Genomic DNA, 12,362 nt, shown 5'->3' with positions numbered 1-12,362 from the left:
CATATCTTAAGTGAGTCACCCTCCAGGGTCTGATGGGACACATTCAATTTGAGAGTTGCATGTTGCAAGCCCCCAAACAAATTGACATTTTTTTAAAGGCCAGTTTTTCCAGATGACCTTGAGGCTCTGAAGAAGGCTAGACAAGAATTATCTCCCAGGACCAGAATCATTCAAAGGAGAAACAACCTCTGGATGGGAATGGGACAACTGAGCTAAAAGGGAAATTTTGTCTTCTTTTCCATACTTGATTCCATGCTTGATTCCAGTTGGACCATGGGGAGTCTATCTTTAAGAACAGTTAGGTTACTTCTCAGTCTCTATTCTCAAGAGTAGGAAAAAGCAGACTTACCACTTCTCCACTTTGTAGTGTCATGCCTGCTGACACCTTGTTCAGTCTTCTTTCAAAGCATGCTGTGATTCCAAGAGGGCAGAAATTCCCAGTATTAATGGAAATTTTCTCAACACGTGGAGGTATTATAAGGGAGTAGTATCAGAGACTCATGCACCAGGAAAAAGTACCCAAAGATAAGCCTGCTCACATCAAAAGTTTCAAACAGAAAATATGTTTCTATGTCTCTTAAACCTGGAACCAAAAAGTTTTATTCAAAAAAAAAAAACAACTCTTTTTCTCTATAAAATGAGCTGCAAAACTGGAAATTAGGAGTTGCCAACAGTAAAAATTGAGAAGATAATGATTTCAAGAAAGGCCAGTTTCCCTAAGTTTAACTAAGAATAAAATTATTTTAAAATGATTAGTATTACCAGAATTTATCATCTACAGGCATGTGTATTCATGTGTTTTAAACAACACATTTTGTTAATGGCATCTTTGATTAAAGGAATCTGAAACACTGAAGTTGCGTTTCCTGTGACTGCCTGGTCTACTTTATATGAATATTTGTGTTAAACTAAACAATACCTCTATGCTTTCAGCATTTTACTAGGGTCATTAAGATGGAACTGTGACAAGGGATAAAGAGTTCAGTGGTTTTCCTTACCTTGCTAAAATGCAGTTTCATTCTTCAGGGGTATAAATGGAGATCACCTTCAAAGACTATCACCCTGAAGAGATTTGACCCTTGAGACCGACAATTGTATCTATCAATACAAATAACTCCCAAGTAATGTCAGGAACTAGAGGTTATTTTTTCTTTTTGGACAATTTTGTTGGTTGGTTGGTTGGTTTGTGAGCTAAGGGTTATACTGTTAGGAGAAAAAGAAGTTTTAAATGTCATCTGAAGGGATGTGCTTTGCTGTGCTTAGTCACTCAGTCATATCCGACTCTGTGCGACCCTATGGACTATAGCCCGCTAGGCTCCTCTGTCCATGGCAATTCTCCAGGCAAGAATACTGGAGTGGGTTGCCATGCCCTCCTCCAGGGCACCTGGAGGGATAGGAGCCTTGAGAAAATAAGAAGTATACCCTAGAGAAAATGGTTAAATATCTCTAGTGTATTAAGATATGATTGTCCATACAAGAATACAATAGTCAGCTTTGATGTAAAACATGAATCTAGTTGGATAGTAGTGGGTTAATAATGCACAGAGTTACATAACTCCCTTGGGAACAAAATCTTAGCCTTAAATGTAATATAATTCACTATTTCTTGAAAGGCTGCTTTTTCATTGTTGCTTTTTTCCCCTTATTACTATTCCTAGCAGCACTGAGTAGACTCCCAAGAAGAATTTAATTTGGTGAATAAAAAGCTCAAAAAAATGAAACAAAAACTTATTCCAACTATAACAGTGTATTTACTGACATCCAGTGAAATGAGACGGAGAAGGCAGTGGCAACCCACTCTAGTACTCTTGCCTGGAAAATCCCATGGACAGAGGAACCTGGTAGGCTGCAGTCCATGGGGTCACTAAGAGTCAGGCACGACTGAGGGACTTCAGTTTCACTTTTCACTTTCATGCATTGGAGAAGGAAATGGCAACCCACTCCAGTGTTCTTGCCTGAAGAATTCCAGGATCGGGGGAGCCTGGTGGGCTGCCCTCTATGGGGTCGCACAGAGTCGGAGACAACTGAAGCGACTTAGCAGCAGCAGCAGCAGTGAAATGAGAAAGCTCTAATCTCTTTGAAAATGAATGTAAAACTACTGGATAATCTTTACATATCACATAGACTTTTAGGTATTTTCATATAGACATTTTGTAACTCTTCCTAAAAAGTCCTGATTTCATATACTCTTTCCCATTGTCAGATATATAAACCAAAAGCTTTGAAAAATGTATCATTTTATGTGTTCCTTATTATCATTGAAGGTAGGCAGAAAAGTTATTACAACTATCATTTCACAAACAACAATGGACTATATTTCAGAGATTTTTTGAGGACTATCTGACAAAGCCACCATAAACAGCTTCATGTATGCTAAGCTGCTTCAGTTGTGTCTAACTCTGCAACACTATGAACTGTACCCCACCAGGCTCCTCTGTCCATGGGATTCTCCAGGCAAAAATACTGGAGTGGGTTGCCATTTCCTTCTCCAGGGAATCTTCCCAACCCAGGGATTGAATCTGTATCTCTCAAGTCTCCTGTATTTGCATGCAGGTTCTTTACCACTAGCACCACCTGGGAAGCCCAAACAGCTGCATAACTGTTGACAATTTGTTACTTTAATTCTCTCTCCTGAAAATATCTTCCCTACTAGTTCTTATTCTTAAGTATGTTCTTACTTCTTACTCTTATTTCTTATCACTATTAACTGTAATTCTAATTCTGCCCCATAAGAGCAAACATACTTAATACAACAATCCATTGCTTGGAGCAGGGTTGAAAAAAAAGTGAGTCGCTCAGTTGTGTCCAACTCTTTGTGACCCCATGGAGCCTGCGAGGTTCCTCTGTTCATGGAATTCTCCAGACTAGAATACTGGAGTGGGTAGCCATTGCCTCCACCAAGGGATCTTCCCCAACATAGGGATTCAACTCTGGTCTCTCATATTGCATGCAGATTCTTTACCATCTTGAGCCACCAAGGAAGCCCACATCTTAACACATCTAATCACACAATCAAGGCAAACATTGCAGCATACTTTTATCTAATCTTGAGGTGCCATTGTGGTATAATCTTTCCAGGTGACCCATGTAGCCAGGAGGCTAGACAGTTCCACACATTACAAGGTTGTAGCAGCTTCTTGTTTGACACTTAAGGATCATGTTTGACTATTGTTTTATAGGCTGGTTCAAGCTTTATCTTGTTTCAATGTCTGGAGTAGTCTCATAGATTTCACTTCATGTATTTTGATGACTTTCATGAATAAGTATGCTTGATTGTGTTCCTTCATTACAACTAACAATTTTAACAGACTCACACTAATCTGCTGTGGAATCATCATAAAGTTCATATTCCAAAGTTCTACTTGGAAGAACAGCTACCCTTCAGTATCGATCATTCTTGAGGAGCACCAGATCTTTCCATTTATAGTTAAATTGCTCACCAAATAAAATTCATAGCAGATTGATGGTCTCTCCTTGGATATGTTTCCTGATCTTGTGCAAGTATTCACGCCTTGAGATTTACTGTGACACAAAATTATAGCCCAATTTCCTAAAGTCCAAATTTCTAGTGGAGAGTGTATATCTTCTCTAAGTCTTTAATTAAAGCATAGATTCTATCTTTTAACTTCTATTCAGTTCCTGTTATTCTTCTTCTTGGTTGCGACATACATAGATTTCCTTATTTAACTCTAATCACTAATTTTTCCTTATAAAACTGCTCTTATTGGAATGGTGGGGATAAATGGTTATTTCTTGCTTTCCCACTGTTCTATTTACATTAATGTGGCAGAGTTCCATTGCATTGCATCTACTATTTACCATGTTGGACACAGTGTATAGAGTCACTTACCCGGGAAATAAGGCTTAGTTTGTCCAGTTATTGCAACAGAAAAGCCCCTCAATCTGCTGTCTGATATGGTTTGTAATTATTCACAGTAGTTGCTTGTAATATAACTTTTATTTCTCCTCTTTGTGTCTTTTATCACCCCTCTAAGTCTCCTGGATCCTCATTTACTCTAATCAATCTTTCCATATAGCAGTCTACTGTGAAACTTTCTCATACTGTTATATTTCATTAGCTCCCTAGTTCTTCTGATTTTCAAAATAGTCTCTAAAAAATACAAGCTTGTGGATATTAAAAAAAAAATAAGTAGACTCACAAATATAGACTGGTTACCAGTGGGGAGACAGGGGAAGGGAGGGGCAATATAGGGGCAGAGGAGTAAGATGTACAAACTGTTAGGTATAAGATAAGCTACAAGCATGTATTGTACAACACGAGGAATATAGCCAATATTTATAACTATAAGATAGTGTGTGTGTGTGTTCAGTCACTCAGTCATGTCCAACTCTTTGCGACCCTATGGACTGTAGCCTGCCAGGCTCCTTTGTCCATAGAATTTCCCAGGCAAGAATACTGGAGCAGGTTGCTCCAGGTCAGGATCTTCCTGACCCAGGGATCAAACCCAGGTCTCCTTCACTGGCAGGCAGATTCTATAACATGGCACTACCTAGGATACCCTAAATGGAGTATAACTTTTAAAAATTGGGAATCACTATATTATATACCTATAAATGTACATTTTGTTTCAGTTTATTATTGCTCCCATTTCTCAGTAAAGATTTCCATGTCAAAGTTGCAGCAGTTTCCCTTATAATAAGCCTATCAGCTATTCGTTATAAATGCAGTTATATCCAAGAACGTATACTTTATCCACTTCTACTTATGGACCATCATCTCTAAGCCTATGCCATAAGTGTTTGACTTTTCCATAGGTGAACACTCCTTGTTAGGGCTTTATCCAGCCCTTCTAGTACTAGTACTTCTCTCTTGTTATTTGGTGTAACTTGACATTTCCATTTGAGGAACAATGTTGCAGAGTAGTTGTGATATGGGTCCGCATTTGAGGGAACAGTCAGTACTGCATTGGAACTTCTTGACCTCAGCTTTTTCAAAACTGTCTTCCTGGCTACAGTTATCTGTAAACCCTTCTGAAGTTTTATTCTCTGTTATATAGCTATTTTTTCAGACTTTTTTCTCCCAGGCCGGTATAGCATCCTTTAGCTAACACATTCTGTCTGAATGGCCTGCTGCTGCTGCTGCTGCTAAGTCACTTCAGTCGTGTCCGACTCTGTGTGACCCCATAGACAGAAGCCCACCAGGCTCCCCCTTCCCTGGGATTCTCCAAGCAAGAACACTGGAGTGGGTTGCTATTTCCTTCTCCAATGTGTGAAAGTGAAGTCGCTCAGTCAGTAAGTAGTTATATTTTTTCAAGTAAAAGTGCCACAATACTGGGCTTCCCTCATAGCTCAGTTGGTAAAGAATTCACCTGCAATGCAGGAGACCCTGGCTCGATCCCTGGGTTGGGAAGATCTGCTGGAGAAGGGATAGACTACCCACTCCAGTATTCTTGGGCTTCCCTTGTGGCTCAGCCGGTAAAGAATCTGCCTGCAATGCGGATGACCTGGGTTCAATCCCTGAGTTGGGAAGATCCCCTAAAGAAGGGAACAGCTACCCACTCCAATATTCTGACCTGGAGAATTCCATGGATTGGGGTCGCAAAGAGTCGGACACAACTGAGCGACTTTCACTCACTCATTGTCTTGTTAGTGTGAATATATTCACTATAATGCCACCCTGGGGAATATTACCCTTTTAGTTTCCATTCACTGTAGAAACTGGGTCCCAAGATGTAAGAGAGTTCATCAGGTCTTCACTCTATTGTTAGATAAGGGGTTTCTTTTCTTTGCTGTTGTTTGCTCCTATTATCAGGAACCCAAGCAAGAGAACAAGCACAGGTAAAGACAGAGCCACATGCTAAAGTCAGAGCTTTTTACACAAATACAAAGAAGAAAAGAGACCACCCTCTGCTGGAAGTAAATAAAATATTAACTTGTTCTATAAAAGATTAGTAATGAAACTGCACAACTAGGAGAAAAACTTTTATTGCTAACATTCAGAAAACTTTGAATACATTTAAAACAGAGAAATGAACAGTTCTCACATGTTGGTGGGGGTACATGAGGTCTTAGCCATTTCTTAACTCGTTGTTAACACTATGGAGTCGTTGTTCATATAATTCACCTATGTCTAACAGAGCTTGATCTACATCAAAGAGCAGGTCTTCATCTTCTCTTAGTCTCAGTATTGATTCTAAGTCTGGGAGATTAGCAAGGTCTGGTAGTGGAGCTTCCTCAGAAAGAAAAGCATCTACTTCTATTTCTTCTGCTCCATCATTTTGCTCCATACAAGGAACTGGTTCTTGTGAGATCAACTCTAAAAACTCTTCAGCTATTCGTATTAACTGGGCTACACAGTCAATAATTCCACCAATAAGTACAGGGGCTGATGCAGACTCCATTCCTTTAAGCTTTCTTCAGTAAATAAAATATTACTAAAAGCTACAGTAAATGGGTTCTTGGTGACAGTGGATCCTGTGGGGCTGGCAGTGGTTGGTTTGGTTGAGAAATGAGGCTGTTGATATGATTACAATGATGATCAAGTACAGAATGAGGTCAGTGGTCCTACAGTGCTTTCTGATAAAGTTGGTGAACCTCACGCAAAATTTACGTATGGTACTCTTGTCTGTATCAGTAGTGAACTGCTATTATAATGACCATCAGACAGATTGTCACAGCCAAGAGAAAACAGCAAAGCAGATCTAATAATAGAAAAGAGAAATATAAAGTTAGTATCCTTGAGGTTTTATCCATCATGCAGATTCTGGCTATAGGATAAAGTAGAAAGGGTGACGCTAGCTATTGTTCCTCCTTTTTGGATGGCCTTACGAGGCTCAACTACTCATAGTCCCTTTTATACTTCTCATGGTTGTTACCACTTCTTATGGGATATGAGAACAAAGTGAGCATAGGCAGTCTATCTTTCTTGAATATCTCTATTGAGGAAGATACATATACTAAGTCTTTTAATTAATTATGTTTTTATTAGTACTTTTTCTCTTATTGCCATTTATATCTGGTGCTGCTAAATTCTTTCTGTGTTTTTAATAATCCATTTATTAAAGTTTTTGATTGCCCCTGTAGTCTGGAGAATTTATGGCAAATTGAAGTCCCACATTCTCTTTTTCCAAATTTTATATAACTTCTGTTATAAGATTTGTTCTTTGGTCATTTCCTATCACTGCCACTATTTCATATCTAGCTGTTATTTCTCCTAAATTTATCTAAAGCCATGGTCATACTATTCTCATCTGTATGTCTTGTATACTCTACAAACCCTATTCCTAAGTTTATACTTCCTCAAGGTAATATTCTTTGTTTAAAAGTCTGGAGAACAGTCCAATATAATCTACCTATCATATTTGTCCAACTCTTTGTGACCCCATGGACTGTAGTCTGCCAGGCTCTTCTGTCCATGGAATATTCCAGGCCAGAATACTGGAGTGGGTAGCCGTTCCCTTCTCCAGGGGATCCTCCCAACCCACGGATCGAAACCAGGTCTCCTGCACTGCAGGCGGATTCCCTGCCATCTGAGCCACCAGGGAAGCCCTTACCAACCTGCTGCTGCTGCTGCTAAGTCACTTCAGTCGTGTCCAACTCTGTGCTCCCCTTAAAAATGAGTTTGTTGAGGATGCAAGTTTTTAGTAATTTGACATAGCTCATATTGCTTACTCATTTGTGTGATTCATAGGGTTTTTTTTACTCTTTCTCCTCTGCCTACTTAGAATGTTCATCTCCACATGCCCTGAGGTTTCACATGCCCAATCTGCAACCTTAAATTGAACTGACAGGGGCCTGATTTGAGAGTTCCCAAGACTGTAGAATCTGTATTAGTTTGTTGTGTTTTTTTTTGGGGGGGAGGGGGGGTGTGGTCAGATTGTCTCCTCTCTTATTCTAAGTAGATTATTCTGTCTTTCCATTCTGATGAGCTGGCACATGTCCTACATGAATTGATAAATTCCTTTCATTGATTTATTTTCATATCTCCCTTCACCAGATTGCTTTTCCTGCAGTAGGACAGTCTGTCATTTTCTATTAGAATATGTATCTCCAGTCCACAGCTGATCAGTATAGCTATGTACTTTTGGCCAGTTGTTTTCTTGGGCATATATACATATTAAATCTTTAGCTACCAGTCCTGCAAATTGGGCTGGTTTCCTCTCCCTATCCTCAGTCAAGTCTTTTTCTAGTGGAGAATATTAGGAAGCAGCCATCCATGTCACTCTGTTAGGATACTGCCAAATCTGTCTTTGCCCTGTTTCCAGCATTTCTGATCACAGTGGAGCCCAGCAAGCCTCAGGCTTTACCCCAGCTACTTGGAACTCCTAAGGCCTTCCTTTATTGAAGTAAAGCAAGTCATCAGCCAGATGGTTTGTGAATTTCACATGGAGTTTGCTGGTTTCCACAGTGCGTGGTTTGACCTACCCAATTATATAGTATCTTCCCCTAGCATAAGTCCTGTCAGTACCACTCATTTTTTTAATCTAAAATCCTGATAGTAGCCATAGGGTTTTCCCTGATGATGAGGGTCCTCACTGTGATACCCAGAAGACATGATTTTGGTTGGAGGCAACTTTCCATCTGAAGTAGGGGAGAATGGGTATTAGACACCTGGCAGTTTAACTCACAAGAAATCTCTGCTTTGTGAAAAGAAATAATGGGAAAAATCATAAAAGAAATTTGGTATTAGTGTAGAGCATGAATCAGGTCATGAGAAGAAAGATACAGAAATAAAGTGTATTAAATATTACTAGAGAGCCCCATCACGATTTTCAAAGGAAGCAATAACCTACTATGGTGCCCATAGCCCAAGGGCACAAGAGGGTAATAGGAACGTACTCACACAAAACCTATTTAATGTCTGGCTTCCCTTTCACCCAGTTTCTTTTCTCAGCTTCTTTATCTCCCGCTAAGACTCTTTTTAAATTAATGCTCTTAGCCAACACACCTCATTTAATCATCTATGTGTTTCATTCTATTTCATTTTCTCTGTATCTCCATCTTTCACTATTCCTTCACATCATTTCTTCCATCTCTCTTGAAACTGGTCAAAATTTAGAAACAAATTATAGTCAATTTATCAAATAGATACTGTATTTATAGAGGTTTTTATGACACAATCTATGTAAAAAGCAAAGAGGTAGAACATTTCATCTGTTGCTATTTTATAAAGACAAATGAAAAGTGAAAGTGTTAGTCACTCAGTCACATCCAACTCTGTGACCCCATGGGCTGTAGCCCACCAGGCTCCCCTGTCTATGGGATTCTCCAGGCAAGAATACTGGAGTGGGTTGCCCTGCCCTCCTCCAGGGGATCTTCTTGACCCAGGGATCGAACCTACGTCTCTTATGTCTCCTGCATTGGCAGGCGGGTTCTTTATCACTAGCACCACCTGGGAAGCCCCATCGAGAAGAATACTGGAGTGGGTTGCCATTTCCTTCTCCAGGGGATCTTTCCAACCCAGGGACTGAATATGGCTCTCCCACATTGCAGGCAGACTCTACCAACTGAGCCACCAGGGAAGCCCTTTTATAAACTATCTGGGATTCTCCAGGCCAGAATACTGGAGTGGTAGCTGTTCCCTTCTCCAGAGGATCTTCCCAACCCAGGGATCAAACCCAGGTCTCCCACAATGCAGGCTGATTCTTTACCAATTGAGCCACCAGGGAAGCCCAAGAATACTGGAGTGGGTAGCCTATCCCTTCTCCAGTGAATCTTCCTGACCCAGGAATCACACCGGGGTCTGAATTGCAGGCAGATTCTTTACCAGCTGAGCTACCAGGGAAGCCCAAAGACAAATGAAGTTACCTATTATTTATGTAACCCTTGATTTATTTTTTCTATCTCATGGTTACCTTTGATGGGAAAAAATTTCCTAACCTAGCCTTAACCCTGTTGACCACTATGTTAGTTAATTCACAATTTCTATATTCAAAGCATCTTGGAACCTAGGAGCTGGGGATGGGGGGAGGGCAGGGAGGGTGTGAAGAAATTGCCAAATACTGCAGTGCTAATAATAGTAACAGCATAGCATCAGCTTATTCCAGTTATGATCATTTCTAAAGCAACCCCTGACCCTAAGGTGTTTGCCTAACAGTGTATATTGGGTAGTTTGCACCTAGTCCCAACTCCTCATAAGGACCATCTTATTAGTTGTTACTTCTGCCTAGAATCCCATTCCCTTAGAAGAAAATGAATTCTTGTCATTCTGGTCTCAGCTTAAATATCATCTCTAATTTCTGACCCTCCAACCTGAAAAAGCCTCTTAACCATCCCTTTCTGATGATGCATACAGAACATTTTTATATTCTAGTGCCTATAATCATTTCATATTTTCTTGTTTATTCATTTGTTTTTCTGTCTCACCCCTTCCCACATTTAGACTAAAATGGAGTTTCATGAAATTAGGAAGCTTGACTCTTCTGTTTTGTGCAAAATAGAAAGAGTGGCTGCCATATAGGTAACCAGTAAGTGTTGTTAAAGAAAGGAAGGGAAGAAGGGAGGGAGGGACAACTTTTACCTCTTTCATTCAGTAGATATTATCAAGTTTCAAATATGTATGAATAGCAGGGGTACAAAGATAAACCAATTCATCAAAACACATGGTTAATAAAATGAGCAAACAATGCACAGACTGAGAGAAAATATTCACAAAACATATCTGACAAAGACCTTGTAACCATGACATATAAAGACATATAAAGAGCTTCAACAACTCAAAAATAAAAGGAAATCTTAAAAATTAGGGCAGAAATAAATGCAAAAGAAACAAAGGAGACCATAGCAAAAATCAACAAAGCCAAAAGCTTGTCCTTTGAGAAGATAAATAAAATTGACAAACCATTAACCAGACTCAAGAAACAAAGGGAGAAAAATCAAACCAATAAAATTATAAATGAAAATGGAGAGATCACAACAGACAACACAGAAATACAAAGGAGCATAAGAGACTACTATCAGCATCTATATGCCAATAAAATGGACAACTTGGAAGAAATGGACAAATTCTTAGAAAAGTATAACTTTCAAAAACTGAACCAGGAAGAAAAAGAAAATCTTAACAGACCCATCACAAGCATGGAAATTGAAACTGTAATCAGAAATCTTCCAGCAAACAAAAGCCCAGGACCAGATGGCTTCACAGCTGAATTCTACCAAAAATTTGGAGATCTAACCCTATCCTACTCAAACTCTTCCAGAAAATTGCAGAGGAAGGTAAACTGCCAAACTCATTCTATGAGGCCACCATCACCCTAATACCAAAACCTGACAAAGATGCCACACAAAAAGAAAACTACAGGCCAATATCACTGATGAACATAGATGCAAAAATCCTTAACAAAATTCTAGCAATCAGAATCCAACCACACATTAAAAAGATCATACATCATGACTAAATGGGCTTTATCCCAGGAATGCAAGGATTCTTCAATATCCACAAATCAATCAGTGTAATACAGCACATTAACAAATAGAAAAATAAAAACCATATGATTATCCCAGTAGATGCAGACAAAGCCTTTCACAAAATTCAACATCCATTTATGATAAAAACCCTCCAGAAAGCAGGCATAGAAGGAACATACCTCAACATAATAAGAGCTATATATGACAAACCCACAGCAAACATTATCCTCAATGGTGAAAAATTGAAAGCATTTTCCCTAAAGTCAGGAACAAGACAAGGGTGCCCACTCTCACCACTACTATTCAACATAGTTCTGGAAGTTTTGGACACAGCAATCAGAGCAGAAAAAGACATAAAAGGAATCCAAATTGGAAAAGAAGTAAAACTCTCAGTGTTTGCAGATGACATGATCCTCTACATAGAAAACCCTAAAGACTCCATCAGAAAATTACTAGAGCTAATCAATGAATACAGTAAAGTCGTAGGATATAAAATCAACACACAGAAATCCCTTGAATTCCTATACACTAATAATGAGAAAATAGAGAAATTAAGGAAACAATTCTATTCACCATTGCAACGAAAAGAATAAAATACTTAGGAATATATCTACCTAAAGAAACAAAAGACCTATACATAGAAAACTATAAAACACTGGTGAAAGAAATCAGAGAGGACACTAATAGATGGAGAAATATACCGTGTTCATGGATCAGAAGAATCACCATAGTGAAAATGAGTATACTACCCAAAGTAATCTACAGATTCAATGCAATCCTTATCAAACTACCAACAGTATTTTTCACAAAGCTAGAACAAATAAGTTCAGGATTTGTATGGAAATACAAAAAACCTCAAATAGCCAAAGCAATCTTGAGAAAGAAGAATGGAACTGGAGGAATCAACCTGCCTGACTTCAGGCTCAACTACAAAGCCACAGTCATCAAGACAGTATGGTACTGGCACAAGGACAGAAATATAGGTCAATGGAACA

At 39.1% G+C, this 12,362-nt stretch overlaps 2 protein-coding genes across 2 annotated transcripts in view; one reads left to right on the top strand and one right to left on the bottom strand.

The window, feature by feature from the left end:
• The window catches only part of TRPC5 (transient receptor potential cation channel subfamily C member 5), a 321,668-nt gene that overhangs the window by 200,282 nt on the left and 109,024 nt on the right, over positions 1–12,362 (top strand). The gene's annotated exons all lie outside the window — the stretch shown is intronic.
• On the bottom strand, positions 6,030–6,362 carry TRPC5OS (TRPC5 opposite strand). The gene has a single exon (XM_088833808.1). The coding sequence runs from the start codon at positions 6,360–6,362 to the stop codon at positions 6,030–6,032; it is 333 nt and encodes a 110-aa protein (XP_088689934.1).

Source organism: Moschus berezovskii, chromosome X (assembly GCF_049115385.1).
Source record: "Moschus berezovskii isolate FMDL1 chromosome X, NW_MosBer_1.0, whole genome shotgun sequence".
NCBI classification, from domain to species: domain Eukaryota; kingdom Metazoa; phylum Chordata; class Mammalia; order Artiodactyla; family Moschidae; genus Moschus; species Moschus berezovskii.
Note: the sequence above shows the minus strand (reverse complement) of the source record. Positions and strands in the feature narration are given on the sequence as shown.

Bases quoted from the DNA above. Each gene is read 5' to 3' on its own strand.
- TRPC5OS (XM_088833808.1), bottom strand. From the start codon at position 6,362: ATGGAGTCTGCATCAGCCCCTGTACTTATTGGTGGAATTATTGACTGT.